The sequence below is a fragment of the Phoxinus phoxinus genome (genome assembly GCF_949152265.1).
Source record: "Phoxinus phoxinus genome assembly, chromosome: 23".
Classification (NCBI taxonomy): domain Eukaryota; kingdom Metazoa; phylum Chordata; class Actinopteri; order Cypriniformes; family Leuciscidae; genus Phoxinus; species Phoxinus phoxinus.
The window spans coordinates 12,915,853-12,936,751 of record NC_136898.1 but is presented as its reverse complement, the minus strand read 5'-3'; the positions used below and the strand labels follow the sequence as shown (position 1 = coordinate 12,936,751).

Genomic DNA, 20,899 nt, shown 5'->3' with positions numbered 1-20,899 from the left:
AAACAATGAACAAACTCACAGCCAAGATATCTCCTTCCTCCGGACCCCTACCCATCACACTTCACCTGCCCACACCAGGTAATGTTTTTTTTTTTTATCTCTGCGTAGTTTACTGGAGTTTTGATATCATTTAGTTATTGGGACAATCTAACACATAAAGATCCATAAGGAACCTTTATCATCCAAGTGTTCATAAGTTAATTATATTGTAACTACTATTTTGAAGTGTTGAGTTCTGAGGTAATGTATGTGAGAACAAAAGTGAAGGAGTAAACAAGATAGATGAAGTTTGCTAGTCCTTTCTAGTGTGCTTTATTGTTTAATAACTCCTGACTTCCATTGCACAAAAGGATCTTTATTGCAAAGATTTTTATTTTGTGGGAGATTTTAATCTAAATATCAAGGAACTGTTTTTCACACTAAGAAAAAAACAATTATTTTAAGAACTGTTCACTGAAAGGTTCTATGCATGGGGAATCAAAAATGGTTATTCTACGGCATCACTCTTTTTTGGAACCTATATTTTTAAGAGTGTATGGAAATCTATCAAATGTAGAAGTAGGAAAAGGTGACCATTGTAATTCTCTAAATGACTCCGTCTTTGTTTTCCTTAGCAAGTGAGAAGGATCCCGAGGAACAGAACTTAGTTGAGGATGAATCTGATGCAGAAAGACCATCTAAACGTTGCTGCACTCGATGGCCATTCCGAGCTGTACGGAGGGTGACCTGTGGCCTCATTTTAGGGGCTTTTGTGGCTGTTTCCTGGGCCTGGGGTACTCACAGTGCTAAAGAAACTCTGATAAAACATCCCACCCCTTTCTTTATCATTTGGTTCTGTAGCATCTGGAACATTCTCTTTTTTCCCTTCTACTATCTGTGTCATCTTCTCACGGAGAAACAGAAGCAGTTGCCAACCACCGAGTTCAGGTCAGAGGAAAACATTTGAAATAAACGCTGGATTGTTTTAAATGATCTTCATGACTTGCTCATATTAGCATGTTTGGCAGTCCAGTATTAATTTGCTAGAGTGCTGAAGCAATTAAATCAAGTAAAATAAACATTATTGTACTGTATATCATTCTTATTTTGACTTAATGTTCTGAAAGCTGTTTAGTGCAAGCTGCTTTCAGTCTCTAATCCTCCCAGCTTCTAGTACAGCTAAACAAATTGCCACTTTATTAATGAATCTATGCCTGGCCAACAACCCATAATGAGTGCAAAGTCATCACTGAAACTGGCTTGCAGTTGTTGGTATAACAGCAAAACCTTCAGCATTATAATTTGGGGATATGTTAAAGCTTTATTATAAATTGCACTGTGCATGCACAGAGTCCTGACTAAGCTGTATTTTTACACATGGGGTTTAGGCCGTTCTATTAATAAAACTGCATACATTCATCTTTACCAGTGAAAGAATTGTGGATATTGGTTTTTGTTGCAGAAAATTCACATGCAAATAAATCATTCTTTTAATTATTTGACAGGGCAAGTTTTTACTCCAATTAATATTTCTCAAAGTTCTTTTCAGACTTACTGACCTTTTGTGACAACATGCCCCAATAGTGAGACATTGTTTTGACCAATGCAAATTTTAAGAAATACATTTTGTACATTGTTTACATTTTGGATCATTTACTTCTAACCCTGATTTTTGAATTAAGTTTTACAAACCCTCTGCTAGAGAAAACACATATTTATAAAACTGATAAATCCGGTTCTTGATTCTGATTGGTTGAGCTGCGTTGTAAATTACTCTACAAACATACACCGAAATTAATATTAAAATAAGTATTTTTATGGATTAACCGTTTTATAAAAGCAATAGGCCCCGTGAAGCCACGTCGTGCCTATAACTGTTCTAAATTCACTGTAAACCACGGCTTCTTGGGGCTTATTGCTTTGTTGTATTATTGGACTTTTGGATTAATGACTGATAAAGCTCTTGTGACTACTTGCCCCAGTCTACCCTATTTCACTATGAAAGAATAAGTGATAGAGAGTGTTGTGCGATCATTTTGATGTGACGTCCTGCTGTTGCCTTATAGGCCTTTCTATTCTCTTTTGACGTACAGAAAATGTAGTCAGTTCCTGGGTGAAGAACTGACCGTAAGGATTGTTCTGAAAGGAGCAGCTCCATTCTCTGTGCTATGGAGTTTATCTGGTTATTTGTACTTATTGGCGCTTTGCCGCATATCCAAAGTGGACGTAAGTGCCGTTCTCTGCTGCAGCCAAGCTTTTACTTTCCTCCTTTCATGGATTGGACTCAAGGACCGCTTCATGGGGGTCAGGGTGAGCAATCAAACAGGATAGCGTGTGTGTGTGTAAAAGGCAATTCATTAAGGCAATCAGAAATATTTATTTATTTATTTTCATTTCTATAGGTAGTAGCTGCCGTCCTGTCCATCACTGGCATTGTTATGTTGGTCTATGGGGACGGTTTTCACAGCGACTCAATCACAGGAGTGGCACTGGGAGTTGGCTCAGCTTCAACTTCTGCTTTATTCAAGGTCAGCACTAGAGGTGGGGATTTTAATTCATCCCATGTGACTTGAATCCGAAAAAGATTCTTTCATCAGAAAGATTCTTTAAGAAACGTTCACTTTCGTTTAGTGACTGACCGTGTCTCGTTAATCAGTTACTATACATTTGCACCTGTAGGTGGCGACAAATTTTGTGTTATGAACGAGTCATTGAATCATTAATTTAGCCCATTTGTTATCAAATCTGAGTCATTCACAACCGAAACAATTATCCGTTCTTAAAATGACTAATTCACTACAAAACTCTAGAAGACTGTGTGAGGTTGATAAATTAAGTGCGTTAACAACTGAAAAATGTTTTACTTTAACAACTGATGGCTTCATGTCTCAGGTGCTTTTCAGAATGCGTGTAGGGAATGTCCACCCAGGCCCTGCCAGTGTGTTGCTATCCTGCGTGGGTCTGTGTAGTTTCGTCCTCCACTCCTGGGTGTGTGTATTGCTTTATTTCACACATGTGGAATACTGGCCTCCATCTCAGCACATCCCCTGGGATAAACTCTGTGTCATGGCTTCTCTACTCCTTGGTAACTTATGCTTTTGTTTTCCACGATCCATTATGTAATAATGATTGCACACATTTAATGTTTATAAATTGTGAAGTTATAAAATCAAAATTACTCATGTGTTATATTTGATTGTATTTAAATGTTATTTTAAATTATATTATTAATTTCATAATTTATTGTTGATATTAATAATATTATTAAATATTAAAAACTAAATAGGTCAGACTTTTATTTGACATAACTTTTTTTTTTAAACGTGTCCTGTTTTCTCCTAAGTTTTCAATGTGCTGGTAAATCTGGGAGGAATGTTTACGTACCCCAGTTTAATTTCTCTGGGAATTCTCTTGACCATCCCAGCGAGTGCAGGTATGTATTTTTACATAAATAAACGTAAAAATAGACCTTCTAAAGCCTCACAGACATGTGAAATAAGCTCTGCGACCAACAAGAGTTTATGATTATCTCATACGTTTTGTTCATCATGATATATTTTTGTAGAATAAAATGTTAAAGTATCTTGAGCTTGTGTACTGCTGACCTTATAGGCATTTAACCAAAAACCAAATCAAAAACCCCATTCACCTTTGACAGAAAGTGCTAAAATGCTAACTTTTGTCCAGGTTTTGGCCTACAAAAATACGTCATCCCTGCCGCACTCTAGGCCTAGATGTATAAAAATGATTGGACGTGTAAAGCATTTAATTTCTGTTTTTGCACCTTGCATATTTTTCCATGGTCAAGTCTATTGCCCTCTCTCTCTTTCTCAAGCTGTAGATACATTTGTGACCGTAACTCTGCAAATTAGCCATGTGCGAGCAGCAGCAGCCAGCATCATCTCAGCTGGGTATCTCATGCTGCAGCTTCCAGAAAACTGGGATGAGAGCACTTTGCGCTGGCTCAGCACACTGTGGCGTGGAAACTGGCGAGAGGACAGTGTCCTTGGAGAGGAGACTGTAGGGGACCCTGCTGGGATTGCGCGAGCAAAACCCAAACCAGCCATAGTGGCACTCAGCTGAGACTATCATTGCAATTGAGTGTTGGTCTGATAACATCATAAAAACGTTTTGTGTGTTTGATGTGTAAATGCAACTATTCACATTGTTCTGTGTTCATGTTGTTTGAAATTAAAAATGTCTTTATTAGCTGCTGACACACCAGATTCACCAGATTACACACCAGATAATAAGATTATAATAAAAAAGTTTCAACTTTACAATATGTTCAATTAGTTAACATTACACTCTTTAAAAAAAGTTAAAGTTTTTTATGATTTTACTTTTTTAACTTTAGTTGGTAGCCTATGTAATGTTGCTGTTTGAGCATAAACAACATCTGCAAAGTTACAATGCTCAAAGTTCAAAGCAAAGGAAGATATTTGCTTTTAAAGAAATTAAACTACCTCTCGGGTTAGTGACATCACCAACCCTAGAATTTACATAAACCACGCCCCCTGAACACGATTTTATAGATTATCAAGACAGAATATGCTAACTAATGACTAGAAGATAACTACACATAAGCTACATAAATTCATCAACTACCAATCAGAAATGTCCTGTTGCATTATTGTCACTTCTTCTTGAGTCTCTCCATCATTGTCCGAATCCGTTTTGAACATAAAAGGCTAAAAGTTTTTGAAATTGTCAGTGCATGTCTGTGTGAGGTAAAACACGGGAGCAGCAGCTCATTTGCATTTAAAGGAACAGACACACAATGGTGCGTTTTTGCTCACCCTCAAAAAGTGACAATTATAAAAATATCTGTGCGGTATTTTGAAATAAAACTTCACATACAGGGGACATCAAAGACTTATTTTACATCTTGTGAAAAGGGCATTACTATGGATGCCAAAATTAAATAAATCAATTAAATGATAAAAATTCACCATTCAACATAGTGAAAGCTGCCCAAAATCTCCTATAACTTTCTCTTACCTCATATGATACTGTTTAATCCTCAGTCTGATGGTTCTCTCGCTCGCTCCGAAGAAGTTCGCTATCCCTTGAGCAGTAAAACCGTTTAGAAGATACATTCTAATGGGATGTCGTACCTTGGACGGCCCGGGCCGACGACACTCCCCGGACAATTTGCTGCCTGAAGGCACTGCACAACCTCACCTAGATTATTTACAACTCGATGATCGAGATCGGAGTTTGTGACGGCTGCAAAGTGTCCAAGTGTATCAAGATAGATTAAACTCGAAGCAAAATGAAGTCATCATCATCCAAAATGTTTGCTAGCTGGTTTAATTCTGCTGCTATAACTTACTGGTCATAACCGCCATTTTCGCTCCTCCACATAACATTTACATTTACATTTACATTTATTCATTTAGCAGACGCTTTTATCCAAAGCGACTTACAAATGAGAAACAATAGAAGCAATTAAACTAGCAGTAGACCAACAGTATGTAAGTGCTATGACCCTTCACAGTACAATCCAACGTACAGTTTTTTTTTTTTTTGTTTTTTTTTTTTTTTTTTGTTAGAATAGAGAAGAGTGTGTTAGTATTACTTAACAGTAGTATTACATAACAGCGTAATTGAGCCCCACCCACTCATTAACATAGAATTTGCATACAGGTTGTCTTTGAAAATGAAAACGAAAACTACACCTGTGAGATAAAAGATTAAATAAAATGACAACGAAACTTTACATTTTACTTTGAATTGTGTCACTATAATTGTGTGAGTGTTAATAAAAAGCTTTGTAAAAAACTGTAATTGCAGTTTCACGTTTGCCTTTTCATTTTAATATTGGCAGTCTTGCCTCGAGATTGTAGTGAAAATGAAAAGTGAAATCACCAATTGCATTTTATTTTTTAATTTGACAGGGGTTTTTATTATTATTATATTATTATTTTTATTAATTTGACAGGGATGATGCACTGTCCCCGTGAAAATGAAATCATTTAATTTCATTCTCAATTTTGTCACATATTTTGCGTACATTTTAAATAGTTAATCTGGTTTTAGTTTTCATTTTTATCATTTAATTGATTTATTTAATTTTGGCATAATATAGCCTACCTTCCATACCAAATAAATCAATATTTGGACACAAAATATTGATTCAAAAAGAAGTTTATTGATTTAAAAACGATTGTATTGCTTCCGTTAAAGAACACCGTGTCCATGGCAACGCTCTGTTTTTCATGGCAACGGTGTGTTATACTTAGAAACGGTCTGTTATCAAGAAATAACAGCCCGCATTCTACATTCGAATTTAACCAAGTCATGTAATAAGTAATGTTAGTTAATGCATGTAGGATTCTATATAGAACATAAAAATAATTTAAAGGGGTGGTATAGTATGGAAGGTATATTCTAGTTTAGGCTACTAGATATTATTGTGTACATAGGCTATACACACACACACACACTAATATATATATATATATATATATATATATATATATATATATATATATATATATATATATATATATGTATATATATATATATATATATATATATATATATATATATATATACACACACATATATTTATATATACATACATATATATATATATATATATATATATATATATATATATATATATATATATACACACACATATATTTATATATACATAGTAGGCTATATGTATATATATACACATAGGCTATATTACATTTAAAAAATTCTATAAAAAAAATATTAAAGTTAAAAAATGACCATGAATACCAGAATATTTAATTGGATAATCATTCTTTGCTTTCCGTCACCTTTTCTCTGTTGTCAAAATGCGTGTCTATGTAAGCTATCAAAATCCTAAAACTTTCTTTATTTCCAGTTTTAGTGAAAACAAAATGTCAGATTTACAATGTGGTCATATTGAATAAAAGTGAAAACAAAACTGCATGAGTCAGGCCTACATTCAGCTCGCTAGATGGCGTCAGTCCGTTTTCTCATCCCTTTACACACACATTTGTTCCGAGCAGCAGGAAACGTTATCTGTGTTGTGAAGCGGCTGATGAGGAAAGCATGGCCCTTAACGCAGGTAACATGATGTGAATAAAGTCATATTTTGCTTATTCTGTTGTTGACTTCCCTATTTATATCTCTCAATAATCTTCAGTCACTTGACTTACTTCCGTCGTGCTAAAGTAGTGCACGTGCAGCCGCGCTAAAATAACATCTCACGCTAGCAGGTTAGCGCTTCAATGTCTGTCGGTATGAGTGTGTAGCTTTAATTTAATCGAAAAATCTAGGTCTTTACAATGCCTTTATCATAAATTATTATTATTGACAACCTTATGTTATACAGTCTATGGACAACCGAACCTAAAGTCTTGTAACTGTCTGAAATCTCCAAACATGGATGTTAGCTGTCTGGCTGTTTGTCATCCGTACATTAATGACTCACACACACACATGTACACACATGAGGAATCCATGTGCTTTGATGAATCTAGATGAAGACTTTGAATGGGAACCTCCCTCCGAGTCGGAGATGAAGGTGATTCAGGCTCGACGGGAGCGGCAGGACAAGATCAGCAAGCTGATGGGAGACTATCTGCTGAAGGGATATAAGATGCTGGGGGATTGCTGTGAGCTGTGTGGGGTGAGAGAAACACCTTACATTCACTCAGTGACTTCATAACATTTGTTGGTAATATACATATATAATCATAATATATACACACGCACACACACACACACACATTTAGGGACCATATTTAAAAAACTGTAAGTATGCCCTAATATTAAAATTATGGCCAGTAATTATAATTATATATAGATATATGAAGACTTCAGATGCAAAAACCTCTAAGTGCCATCTGGCATTTTCTTCTAGAATGATAATTTTTAAGAATCTTGTATGTTTATGTTCAGCTATTTCACTTTAATGGCAATGAACTATTGTCATTGATTAAAGTGAAATTACTGAACTTAAATATATTACGAGCTTGATAAAAATGCTCATTTGAGAAGAAAACAGTAAGATTTTAAAGAAAAGAATACTTGTATTCACCAAGGATGTTTCAAAGACAATATGAAATATTATTTTTTATGGAATAAATGAATTATGGAAAGTATTTTAAAAAGATGTATCCATGGACATCACTATTTTTCTACAATTGATTTGCCCTCGTATTGACAATGATCCAATTAGCCTTTTTCTCACTTCCGGGTTTTTTGTTTCCGGATTGGTGTACGCAGGGTCAACTTTTTTCTCTGGTTACAACAATGGCTGAGCCTAACAAGAATAAATGTGGCAATAGAAGTCTTTTTACAAATAAAAAATAATTCATAATTGTTTGTTTAATTTATCCTTGGGGGGGAAATGTGTATTTGTAGTCGGAATAATTGTTTTAAATAATTTCTCATGGTGTGGTGATGCGAGGGAAATTACTGAATAGTCAATATTTCAGTTAATGACATGGCAGCCGGTGAATGCCAACCAACCATGGCACATTTGAGCGTAATAACTCACATAAGCATTCTCAGGCGTTTAGACCACTGGAATTATAATAATTAATATTTATATTTGATTACAATATGTATGAATAATGGAATACAATGAATTGTCCTATATTTTCAGACAATTCTGCTGCAAGATAAGCAGAAGAAGTATTACTGTGTTGCTTGTCAAGAGCTGGACTCCGATGTTGACAAGGACAACCCAGGTACGTTTAAATGCAGCCTCTTGGATTGTTTATGAATGTACAGTCTTGACTCTTGTGTATCTCTGTTAACTTGTTCACTTTCCTTTTCAGCTTTGAATGCCCAGGCAGCCTTGTCACAGGTACGAGAGCGTCAGCTTGCGAGTCAGTCTCTCCCTGAATCTAACGGAGCCTCATCCAGCGAACCCCCTCTCTCCATCACGGGCCAGCCCCGGCCAGAGCACTGCGAGGGGGCCGCGTCTGGACTGAGAGGTCCCCTTCCCACCACACAGTCCACTCCTGTTTCTGCCCCCCCTGCCAGCGCAAACTTCCTGCCACCTGCCAACCCTCCTGTCCAGACTACTCCTCCTCCAGGGCCCTTGGGTAACACCCTCCAACACGCAGCCTTGTCGAGCGCAGAGGAGGCAGTGCTACACAAACTCAGATGGGCCACGCAGGAGCTCCAGCACTCCGCGTCAGTGGAGGCCAGTATCCAGCTCTGCAATCTCATCCGAGGCTGTGCCGAATCCCTGCGTAGCTTGAAAGAGCTGCAGCTCTCATAAGACTGAACTACAATCAGGGCTGTAACAGCACACACACATATAATATGAAATAAGAACAGCACTGATATATGTATGTGTATATATATATATATATATAGTAACATACTCAATGGAGTGTTTCAGTTGTGTTTGTTCCAAAGCAGCATGTGACTGTTGTGTTGAAATACATTGCTTTAGCTGCAAAAGCTGTTTTTTTCTTTTTCATGATTTTTCCCCATTTCTTTATGAAATCCATATTTTCTGAAAGCACTGAATTGACCGTTGTGACACACGTTGTCGTGGTAAGGAATAGCAGCATCTTAAGTTTGATACTAGCTGTCTCGTTTTGAAGACTGCGTCCTCCGGTGGTCGCTTTCGTCGGCCGCATACGTCATAAAGGAAGTCTTATTTCAGAATAGTAACTATTATAAAATTGACTTATTCCTAGTGAAGCATAACTTGTAATGTCTTGATGACTTTGGAATGTAGTGGTCAATGAAGCAGCTTCAATGACGTATACAGACGTTTTGGTTTTTTTCGCTGCCCTGCGTCTGCTGTTTTTAAACGCAAAAAAAAAACTGTGACGGGCCCTTAAAGGGCCAGTCCCATAGAACACTTTTTGCATTGAAAAAGTGAGATGCAGGCAATGGAATGGGGAAAACCTGTTTTTGCCTTCCACTATAGCGCTTTTCTATAATTTTTCTTTGTAAACAAGCAATAGACAGAAGTGACCATTGTGCTAGCGTTAATAAAGTTCAACTTTAAAACAGGGTGTTTGTAGGCATTGCCTTTTTCAATCTATTGCACGACTATTTCATCGGTTTTCTGCGTAAACACTTGCTGGACAGACTTGTGCTTGCGTTTTTTTCCATTCCACTATTCTGTTTCGCGTTTTAAACAAAAAAAACACAGTCTGTTCAAATGGCCCGTTAGATATAAAAAAAATTCCCACACAAAGCTCAGATGAAGCCTTTAAAAAAGTATTTTAGACTCAAGAAAATGCTTAAGAACATGATCTGCTGCAATGGGTTTATTACGATTACTGCTGAAAATGAGAAACCGTGCCTCGTGGCCACCAAAATTCAGATGAAACCTTTAAAGTCCTGCTGTTGTCAATAATTGTATCCCTTAAAAACTCATCTTTGATCATCAAAATGACATATAAATGTTATTTCCTGTAAATTTAATTTTTTCCATGCCTTAAAATAGCTTGAATGTAACTGCTCCCTTGCTTCATTTAGTATAGGTGTAATCATGAATATGCAAAATAGCCCTCCGCTCAATCACACGAGCTCAGACTACCTGATCCACTCGGTCAACTTTACTGTAGTGAATGTATTAAGAAGTGGAACAGTGAATTTTAAAGGGTCATCTACAAATCAATGTATCGGAATGGTAGTGCGTTTTATGTATCGCTCTCTTCAACTTCGGACACAACGGTAATTAATATGATTAGCCTTTTTCTTGACTACGTTGTCAGACAGCTAATAATATGTTACACAAACCATGTTCCCGTGTTCGCCATCTCAGAGTCAGCAGCTGCCTTCTAAAATCAGCATCCTTAACGCTTTGAACAACTTAGAATGTCAGTAACATCGTAATATACATAATAAACTTGCTATATTGCTAAATGTAGGCCTACCTGATTTTTCATATCAACAGAAAAATATAGCGGGACAACCTGGCTTCTCTCGAGACCCCTGCTTTGCAGCAGTTAATGTTAATGATACGTCTGCATGTTGATGTGATTGTTTACAACATATTTGTGACCTAGATTACAGTGATTTCAAACCACGTTTTTGAGACTGTCTTTGGTTCACTGCAGTTTTAAAGAGAAAATACTCAGCAATGGTGCTGACTTATGAATTTGCACATGGTTTGTCTTAGAACATATTAAAAAACACATATAAATGAATTACATTAAAAATTTGATTTTCACCACAGGGGTCTTTAAAAATTAATTGAGACTCAAGAATATACACAAGGAAAGAAATAACATGATTGACATCAGATAGGCTGTGTGCTAAATTGCATAGCCTACTCTATTGAGTAGGTAGACCTACTTATTTTAAGTAGCCTAAGTAATTATTCCATGACCGTTAAAAAGGTATGTTCTCTTTCGTATCATGAGTGTGTTTATTTTAAAATGTATACTACACACAGTGACACTCATAATGCAGAACATACATTTTTAACGGTCGTGAAGTAATGTGCAGTGGAAAGGTGGCTTATGAATGTATTCCGGATGTATGACATACTACTTTCGCTATGCTGTCATTACTATCACATCACTACCATTCACAAATACTCTCCAGTGGCCATCATATGCACACTTCAGAATCTCTGCGGAAGTAGTAGGTCATCCTTGTACCTTTTGCCTTTCATGAGTAGGCTACAGTGAATTCGGACATATTTCTTTTGTCACATAGCCTACTTTTTTTGCTTACTATAAAGCCTAGGGCCTATAATTATCCTTTGGGAAGTATGCGATTTCGGATGCAACCCGATGCAACCATATGGTTTTATTGATATTACTGCTGGAAATGAGAAACAGCGCCTCACTGTGGCCAAACGGCGCACTGGGCGGAGAGATTCAGTGGGCGAGGTTTGGCTGCCCAAGACAAAAGAAAACGTTATACGAAAACAAAGCGGAGCGCCTTGATCTCCCGACCAGGATTCCCTAACCAGTTTTGCTGGGATTGTTTTCATCTCGAGCAGTAGAATAAATGCGCTGTTTTACGACGAAATGCAAGTAAGGAAGAGCGGAAAATCAAATGCCTCCTGGCGAGATACTGTAAACGAGCTGTTAGTAATAGTTATAATTTAGTTTAGACCAGCGGTTACTGATATGAGGAATATCGCATATGACTTTTCTTTATATTTTCCGGAAGTTAGTCTTTAGACGTGACAGTTGGTTGCAGTGAAGATCATGCGCTCACCTTAAGCTTGTCTTTTTATAAAGATAGTAGGCTAACGTTACATAATATTAATTGCAGATTTTTAATGGTGTTATTTTTTTTTTTTTAGAAAAATAACAACACCAGGCCTAGAAAAGTTTTAAACCAGGATTTTATTTTTAAAAGCGAAAACAGTGAAATCGGAAATGAACGGGTTTCAGTCCAGTCCAGCAGACTGTCCGGCTGGAAGCGTCTGTTCCATTGAAGGTTTGCCTCCGTTACCCAAAGGACTGAGTGGCATCCTAAACTCGAGCGGGGGATCATGGAGGGACATTGAGAAGGTCTACAGCAAGAGGACACGCATCCAAGCGGACATCAGCAAGTCCAGAGTGAGCGACTGTCTTGGCCGCAGTAAACCAGCGAGCCTTGACGCAGCGCTGGCCGTGCTGCGCAAAGAGATGGTACGAGACAACGCCTGATTGCTGCCAGTGTGACCTTCACTGGATATCTGCTGAATTGACAGCTATTTATGGGTCAAAGACAAATGTCAGAGTTTATTAAAAAGTAGGCTACATATTTTAAAAGTCTCGTTTAAAATAAGTTTTTTGAAAATGTAAATTAAATAGGCTACACTAATCGTATTCATTGTAGTTTCATACATTTGTTGGGGGGGAAATTCACAAAAATATTTTTTTAAGAATATCAAGCTTTTTTGGTTTACTCCTTTTTTTCATTAAAACGTCAGAATATTTAAGAAAAATAAACCCCCCGCAAATTTCTACTTACAAGAAAAATGGGTAATTAAAGTAGCCTAATATAAAATAATAGGCTAATAAAAGCTTGTCCACTTTTTTTCACGAATTTTTATTTATTTATTATTTTTGCAATCTCTGGACAGTTACCCTACCTAGACATGTTTGACTTGAGCTCTAGGCCTAGCTAAAAAAAAAATCAAAACAACTTTTAATTCAAAAATGAAAAACATTTTCGTTAACATTTCATTGACCTTTTGAAAGCAACGTCAAAATTAGCTGTCTTACATTAAGTACAACTAAACTTACCAACTACAACTTAAATTGGATTAAACTGACTTAAAAAATTAGTTGAGTCTTGAATAACTTTAAAAAAAAGTTACGGCAATGTAAAAACATATGTTGTTATAACTTATGATCATATAATTTTTTACAGTGTATTTTTTTAAAGGGAGTGTCTTCTCCCTTCAAAATGTTAAATTTTTACTATGCAAACTCATAACAGCTGTTTGAACATATATTGTTTGTACATTAAAGGTAATTAAAATATCCGAACTCCGCATAGCTCATGTTCTCGTGTCTTTTGCAGGTTGGTCTTCGACAGTTAGACATGTCTTTGCTGTGCCAGTTGTGGTCTCTATATGAGTCCATACAGGAATACAAAGGAGCTTTCCAGGACATCTCCTCTTCTTTGTGCGAGAGCTCCTTCAACACCGAAAATGGCTATTCTGAAGATGAAGAGGAGGAGGATGAAGATGAAAATGAAGGGGAGAGTGGGGAGACTCTGTTATCCCTTCCTCAGCCCACTCAGAACTCCCGAGACCAGTGGATCAAAGACTCTTTCCACATCCCCATTTAAATGAAGCATGCACTCTCTTAGTTATAGATCTGATCTCCCATGATCCTCATCGATATAAACCGTGACAAACATGACCCCATTGTTTGAAGGATTCTATAAGCATCAAAATGATCAAGGCCTTTGTTTTTGTAGGATACTATTACAATGGTGATTGTAAGCTTGTTTCAGGGGAACCATGGAAAACTGCCTTTTTACTTCCTGTGAAGTCATAAAGACCGGATGTGGACTGACAGGAAGAGGATGTTATGACCAGAAACAGTGTAGTCTAGGATGTTTTTCTACTAATGGTAAAGCATCAGAAATTGAATTAAAGACATGCCTTACTATTCTCTCTTGATATATCGAGTCACAATTTCATTATAGATTTGTATTATCACTTGTCTATTTTCTTACATACCAGCATTTAAGATAGTTTATTTTATTATACAATATTATTTACCACCTCGTTTTTCCATTAGTAAGTTAAACTTGCATTTTGTACTAAAATGAAAAACTAATAAAACATGTCAAACTTTTCCTTTTTGCTGATGGTCTCAAGAATGTATACAGTAAAAGTGGTTTGTTTCCTTTATAGTTTAGCTAATTTTTTTGTTGTCTGATACTTTATCCAGCAATGTTTCAAAATACATGCTCAACCCGTTCAGAACAGCTGTCCAGTGCAGATATGAACACATCAGCCATTAGGTGGCACTCATATCCTTCCTAAAGTTTGTAAATTGATGTTGTTTTGAGTCATGATGTCAAGAATATTAGAGTAAACAAAATAACTCCTTGGGGAAACATCTCTTCTTTCCATTGCCTTGGTACAGTTTAGCGCAAAAGAAGATTGCTAGATTCTTCTCCTTTAATGTTTATCTTTGAGTCAGACCAGATACATGCCATCCGATTAAAACAATTTTTCTAAATTTGAATGTTTGGATTGAGATTCGTTCAGATCTTTCTGAACCACTCACTCATTACGCAGAAAGTATAAACAAATGGTTCCAGCTTTTGTGCTTATTAGGTCATACCGCTAGCTTCTTTTGCATTAGGGATAGGGAGAGAAGGGAGGGAACAAGTTCAGACACAGGCCAGGCAATACTAAAAAAAAACTTTCCCATCACTATTATTCATATTATTACAGTAACACAGTGGCATGTCCTGTAATTTCCATCAAAATTAAGCTTTAGGTTTTATCAAGTAGTCTATATGTAAGTCTATAGCAGTTTAATAACAAAGTTCTGTCATAAAACTCCAGATGGCACAGGCTGATAGGTCCTTAACTCGATCTTCTTGCAATCACATGATTCTCTATATGTCAGTTGATTGGTTCTCACTGTATCCGTAGCAATGAGCTCGCTGCTCAACTTTCAAAGACTTGGTCAGCAGTTGCAGGTTGCAGCGCGCTTTCATAAACCCTCCACCTTCCCCAGCTCCACCTGTATAGATCTGCTATGGGTAATTCATGTATGTATACTATATTGTACAGCAGCAGCAAGTCGTATGTCTTATATTGGCAGTAGCAAGTCTCTGTTTCTCTGCAACAACAGCATGCGTAGCAGATCTATTCCGCCAACTTGCGCCAAGACCAAACATATCAACATTGTCATATTCATTAACATGCCAAACACTCATGTTGTCATGACAGAAATAGCAATATACTATAGCACGTTTAATGTAATATTTAACAATATATATACTGTATAATTTTCTATTATTCAAATTAATTAAAATAAAGGGGATGTTTGGAAACTCAGTCATGACCACAAATTTTACATAAGCTATATTTGCATAACTAAAATTACACTGAAGTCTATGTGTCTATAGCATTTAAAATGTTATATATAGCCATTGGTTTAATCTCTGACATTTATTTGGGTTGAAGTTGAGCAGGTGGATGAACCACAGTGTCTAAACTCTGCTATTCGGGGAGGTCATGGTTCTCCATGCTCACTGCAGCTGCTGTCAGAGTCTGTCTGTCCTCCAAAGAATAGCAAACAGTTATTAAAGGTTTCCGTCTGGCGCTCTAAGTGGTCGTATGTTTGAGTCTTTGCAGGTAGACAACAAGAACAACGCTCTGGGCAGTCTTACAGCACTGAGAATTTGTCATTGTCAAGCCCCACTCATGTGCCAAAATCTTGCTGAAACTCACTGTAGTTTCCACTTCTCCAGGGAGACCATCTCAAACTCCACATATTTGGTATGATGGAGTGATTAAGTGAAGGATGTGGCATTTCTGTAGAAAGCTCTATAAATAAAATACAGATGTAAGATATTGTTGGATACAATATCTCAACAAGGAATGTCTGTTAAAAGTAACTCAAACTAAAGGTCACATTGCTATCTTTTCAATCACATTAATATGAAAAATATGCACTTTCTGCCCTTTGATTAATCTTAAAGGCATAAATATTATGGCAGAAATTATTACTGTGACAATCAGCGGCTGGAGTGCCCGCTTGAGCCACTGGGGGGCACTCCTTCTCTAGTTTTCATTACTGCTTATGGTTTCATTTGGACTGATTATGCTTTATATCTTTCACCTGGTTTTGATTATGCTTGTTAGCTTCTATGATTTAAGCCTTGGTTTTCCTTTGTGTCTTGGCTCAGTATTGTTTGTGTCTTACTGCATTACCCAGCGTTTTCCGAGTTCCTTTGTATTTTCTAGTTTTACGGTTCCTGGATTCTTTGCCTGTATCTGGTTTTCCCGTTTGCCTTCTCCCTGCATTGTACTTCTGATATTGGACTGCTTACCTGGTTTTGACCCCTGCCTGTTTCCTTGTACCTGTCTCTGGATTCTCCTCTTAATAAAGCCTGCGTTTGGATCACCTCTGTCTGTTTCCACGAGCAGTTCATGACAGAATACTGAGCCACTACTGATCCAGCGGCTGAGAGAGACACGGACCTCGTCATGGATCCCACAGCGCAGATCGTATGCCTCCGTCAAGGGGAACGTCCTCTCAAGGTTTTTGTGACCGATTTTTTGAAGCTCTCTCGTCAGTCCTATTTAGATGATTTCTGTTTAATGATGTTCTTTCGGGGAGGACTGTCTGAACCGCTCGGCTCTGCTATACCGTTTCCAAGTTCAAGCTGGACTCTAACCCAATATATTGACCTGGCCCTTTCCATGGGCGGTTCGCTTTTTACTGTGGATTTTTTGGAACTTTTGCTTCACAGAAAGCCCGACGATTCGCCATTGTACACTGAATCCACGCATCAATTGTCTCCCGGTGAAGCAGCGCTTCGTAAGGGGTCCGCCGTATCCACGCAACATGTGAATCCCGACGTTCGGACACTTCACGTGAGCTCAGTTGTATTCCTGCCTCAAGGGTTTTCTACTGAGTCTGAGCGCGTGCCAACCGAACCCACGCTTCACGTCAGCCCAGCCGAGACCGCGCTCGATGAACCAGAGCTTCACGTCAGCCTCGACGAACCGAGTGAGCCGAGTGAATCGAGTGAGCCGAGCGAGCCGAGTGAGTCAAGTGCATCCTGTGAGTCAACTGAGTCAAGTGCATCCTGTGAGTCAACTGAGTCAAGTGCATCCTGTGAGTCAACTGAGTCAAGTGCATCCTGTGAGTCAACTGAGTCAAGTGCATCCTGTGAGTCAACTGAGTCAAGTGCATCCTGTGAGTCAACTGAGTCAAGTGCATCCTGTGAGTCAACTGAGTCAAGTGCATCCTGTGAGTCAACTGAGTCAAGTGCATCCTGTGAGTCAACTGAGTCAAGTGCATCCTGTGAGTCAACTGAGTCAAGTGCATCCTGTGAGTCAACTGAGTCAAGTGCATCCTGTGAGTCAACTGAGTCAGGTGCATCCTGTGAGTCAACTGAGTCAGGTGCATCCTGTGAGTCAACTGAGTCAGGTGCATCCTGTGAGTCAACTGAGTCAGGTGCATCCTGTGAGTCAACTGAGTCAGGTGCATCCTGTGAGTCAACTGAGTCAGGTGCATCCTGTGAGTCAACTGAGTCAGGTGCATCCTGTGAGTCAACTGAGTCAAGTGCATCCTGTAATGAATCAAGCCCAGTGAAGCGCCGTCGCAGAAGGAGAAGGAGGACTCGTTGGGCTCGCCAGGCTCCGGAGGGCGTTCCCAGACTCCTCGCCCTGCCGGCCCCCGCCTCTGCGCCTCGCCCTGCCGGCCCCGCCTCTGCGCCTCGCCCTGCCGGCCCCGCCTCTGCGCCTCGCCCTGCCGGCCCCGCCTCTGCGCCTCGCCCTGCCGGCCCCGCCTCTGCGCCTCGCCCTGCCGGCCCCGCCTCTGCGCCTCGCCCTGCCGGCCCCGCCTCTTCGCCTCGTTTTACCTGCGCCTCTTCCTGTGGCAGTTTCCAGCCTGGAGGCTTTAGCCTTAGACTTCCCCAAGTATTTTTTGGGGGGGGGCCGTAGGTACCCTGTGAGGGCCATGGAGGCGGCGCCTACATGGACCTCTGCACGTCCACCTTCGGCTGAGCTCTTGTCACTGGTCCTGGCCAGCCCTGTGCTCCCTACGTCTTGGTCCTGTGTTAAGTGTGCTCCGCCCTGGTCCCCTGTTAAGTGTACTCTGCCCTGGTCCTGTGTTAAGTGTGCTCCACCCTGTCTCCCTTCTGAGTGTGCTCCGCCCTGGCCGTCGGCACGCCCTGCTCCGCCCTGGTCGCCCACGCTCCATGGCCCAGGCCCGGTCTGCCTGTGTCCTGGTCCCGTTCCCCTGCACGGGCCTGGCCCTCCATCCCATCCCCCGTTGACCTCCCCCCGGAGCTCTTTGGAGCGTCTGGAAGCCGCTCCTTAGAGGGGGGGTTATGTGACAATCAGCGGCTGGAGTGCCCGCTTGAGCCACTGGGGGGCACTCCTTCTCTAGTTTTCATTACTGCTTATGGTTTCATTTGGACTGATTATGCTTTATATCTTTCACCTGGTTTTGATTATGCTTGTTAGCTTCTATGATTTAAGCCTTGGTTTTCCTTTGTGTCTTGGCTCAGTATTGTTTGTGTCTTACTGCATTACCCAGCGTTTTCCGAGTTCCTTTGTATTTTCTAGTTTTACGGTTCCTGGATTCTTTGCCTGTATCTGGTTTTCCCGTTTGCCTTCTCCCTGCATTGTACTTCTGATATTGGACTGCTTACCTGGTTTTGACCCCTGCCTGTTTCCTTGTACCTGTCTCTGGATTCTCCTCTTAATAAAGCCTGCGTTTGGATCACCTCTGTCTGTTTCCACGAGCAGTTCATGACAATTACACTTACTTTTTATATATACTTCTGTTGTTTAACTAAGCATTTTAAAAAAAACATTCCCATCATTCTAACGTGAATGTATTTGCATTTTGCCATATAAAAGTTTGGGGTTGGTAAGATTTTTTAAAATGTTTTTTGAAAGACATTTCGTATGCTCCTCAAGGCTACTTTTTAATAAAAAAATATTGCAAAAACAGTAATATTGTTACAATTTTAAATAACTTTTCTATTTTAATATAATTTTTATTTTAATTTATTATTATGATGGCAAAGCTGAATTTTCAGGATAATAACTAGTGTATTATGTGTATTAATTACTATAATTACATTTTTCATTCTCATATGATCCGTTAGAAATCATTCTAATATGCTGATTTAATGCTCAAGAAACAGTTGTGCTGCTTAATATTTTTGTGGAAACTGTAAAACATTTTCTTTAGGATTCTTTGATTAATACAAAGTTGATTTGAAATAGAAACAGCCTTTATTTGAAATATAAATCTTAACATTATAAATGTCTTTCCTGTCACTTTTGATTAATTTAATGCATCCTTGCTGAATTAAAGTAATAACTTTCTTTAAAAAGAAAAAATCTTACTGACCCTAAACTTTTCAAAAGTAGCATATGTGGTGAAAGGAGAACAGTATGTCATCTTCATGTTCTTCGCAAATAAATGAGGCCCTTGTTTTTTTATACCATAAGGTGGTGTGGCACGTCATTATAAGGATGAGGCATTTCTTGATCCACCTAGTGAGTAAGCATGTATTATGAGTGAGCTCATGTCTTACCCAGATACAAACTCAGCTTGTGATGTCCAGTGAAGGGAGGGGCCCATTTTGGAAACTCATAGTCATGACCACAAATCACTGTTTCCCAGTAGACCTTAGTCTGTTTGCTAAGTTTTATATGAGCTGGCTCATATTTGCGTACCTGAAATTAGATTGCAAACTATATTCAACAACTCTCAAAAACAAACCACTGGTAGTTAGTTTCACGCATCAATAATCACATGTGCTGATCAGTTATTGTTAATGAGCTTTACTGAAATGCATATAGCTTTATAAGGTAGAATGTATAAATCAAGGTAGCATAAGGTATATTGAACATTGAAGAGTTTTTGAATTTGTTTTGTATTTTGAAATTGTAATGTCAAATTCTTTATTTGTTTTAAATACAGAAATATAATGGGGTTAGCAGTGAGTGGAAACACCAGACAGGAAGAGGTTACTGTCACACAGAAATATGACTAAGGGGGTCACCGATTTGGATTCTAGGTCATCAACTGAGCCAAACGTTTGTGCTCCCCCTCATAACGCACGCAAGAGGCACCACTCGTTCCATCCCTCCAGCTGCTTCTGTCCATTTATCCCTCGCTCCCAGCCTTCTAAAATAGATCCTGTGTGACTTGAAAAATCCCCTTCCCAATGTCTACTAAAAATACCCATCGTGATCAAGGACTGGACAGCCTCACATTGCTGCTCCAGATCATTATGTTGATAAATGCACTGAATGTACATTATGTTTTTCTATCTATCTGTCTTCTATCTATTTGTGTAAAGTATTGTCAAATTGCAACATAACTTAAAATGTGGTAAAAACTACCCAAAATGTTTGGAGACAACATAAATGAACAATTATATGCAATCATATGTTTACCTTTGAATTATTTTGCCCTAAAATCACATACCAATTTAATTTATTTTTATTAGCCATAATGCAAGTCCACAGTTAGCCTATATTTTCTTTTCTTTTTTATACCTTTATACCTATACCTTTTAAACCCCACAAACAGCGTTCATTTTGTAGCGCCACCTATTTGCAATACAGTTTTAACAAATGTATTGTAAATAATTAAACTAGTTTTTTTAACTGCTTTTCATAAAACCATCACTTTGGACTTTATCTGTAATTTTGCAACTAAGATATTATAATTATTCAAACTTATTCATAGAGTGTGTCCTCTTCTGACCCCTAGCTGACTGGATGTAGCCTAACCCCTGATCCATCACGTCACTA

The 20,899-nt window shown here is 38.5% G+C and overlaps 3 protein-coding genes across 5 annotated transcripts; all 3 read left to right on the top strand.

Moving 5' to 3' along the window:
• Window positions 1-5: 5 nt before the first annotated feature.
• Window positions 6-4,591, top strand: LOC306991832 (solute carrier family 35 member F4; the record flags this gene model as incomplete). The annotated part of the gene is made up of 7 exons (XM_079600045.1): window positions 6-78; window positions 615-927; window positions 2,073-2,289; window positions 2,382-2,507; window positions 2,872-3,064; window positions 3,323-3,412; window positions 3,815-4,591. 7 exons carry the CDS (start codon window positions 6-8, stop codon window positions 4,060-4,062), a joined length of 1,260 nt encoding a protein of 419 aa, XP_079456171.1. The 3' UTR covers window positions 4,063-4,591.
• Window positions 4,592-6,970: 2,379 nt separating this feature from the next.
• Window positions 6,971-10,992, top strand: znrd2 (zinc ribbon domain containing 2). Its single transcript, XM_079600668.1, has 4 exons — window positions 6,971-7,051; window positions 7,467-7,615; window positions 8,597-8,681; window positions 8,772-10,992. The coding sequence occupies exons 1-4, from the start codon at window positions 7,036-7,038 to the stop codon at window positions 9,218-9,220; spliced, it is 699 nt and encodes a 232-aa protein (XP_079456794.1). The 5' UTR covers window positions 6,971-7,035; the 3' UTR covers window positions 9,221-10,992.
• A 767-nt stretch (window positions 10,993-11,759) lies between these two features.
• fam89b (family with sequence similarity 89 member B) lies at window positions 11,760-14,222 on the top strand. 3 transcript variants are annotated; one of them, XM_079600526.1, is made up of 3 exons: window positions 11,792-11,951; window positions 12,283-12,557; window positions 13,438-14,222. In XM_079600526.1, the coding sequence occupies exons 2-3, from the start codon at window positions 12,303-12,305 to the stop codon at window positions 13,705-13,707; spliced, it is 525 nt and encodes a 174-aa protein (XP_079456652.1). In that variant the 5' UTR covers window positions 11,792-11,951; window positions 12,283-12,302; the 3' UTR covers window positions 13,708-14,222. The 3 variants fall into 3 exon arrangements, with proteins under 3 accessions (XP_079456650.1, XP_079456652.1, XP_079456651.1); XM_079600525.1 differs by having other exon boundaries at window positions 11,793-11,951; window positions 12,227-12,557; XM_079600524.1 differs by having other exon boundaries at window positions 11,760-12,557.
• Window positions 14,223-20,899: the final 6,677 nt, after the last annotated feature.

What these genes read in the sequence shown, in the direction of transcription:
- znrd2 (XM_079600668.1), top strand. An exon ending in ATTGCTGTGAGCTGTGTGGG is followed by an intron (nt 7,616 to 8,596) that starts GTGAGAGAAACA and finishes CTATATTTTCAG; the next exon opens with ACAATTCTGCTGCAAGATAA. An exon ending in TGTTGACAAGGACAACCCAG is followed by an intron (nt 8,682 to 8,771) that starts GTACGTTTAAAT and finishes TTTCCTTTTCAG; the next exon opens with CTTTGAATGCCCAGGCAGCC.
- fam89b (XM_079600524.1), top strand. Translation starts at nt 12,303, where the DNA reads ATGAACGGGTTTCAGTCCAGTCCAGCAGACTGTCCGGCTGGAAGCGTC. An exon ending in CCGTGCTGCGCAAAGAGATG is followed by an intron (nt 12,558 to 13,437) that starts GTACGAGACAAC and finishes TGTCTTTTGCAG; the next exon opens with GTTGGTCTTCGACAGTTAGA.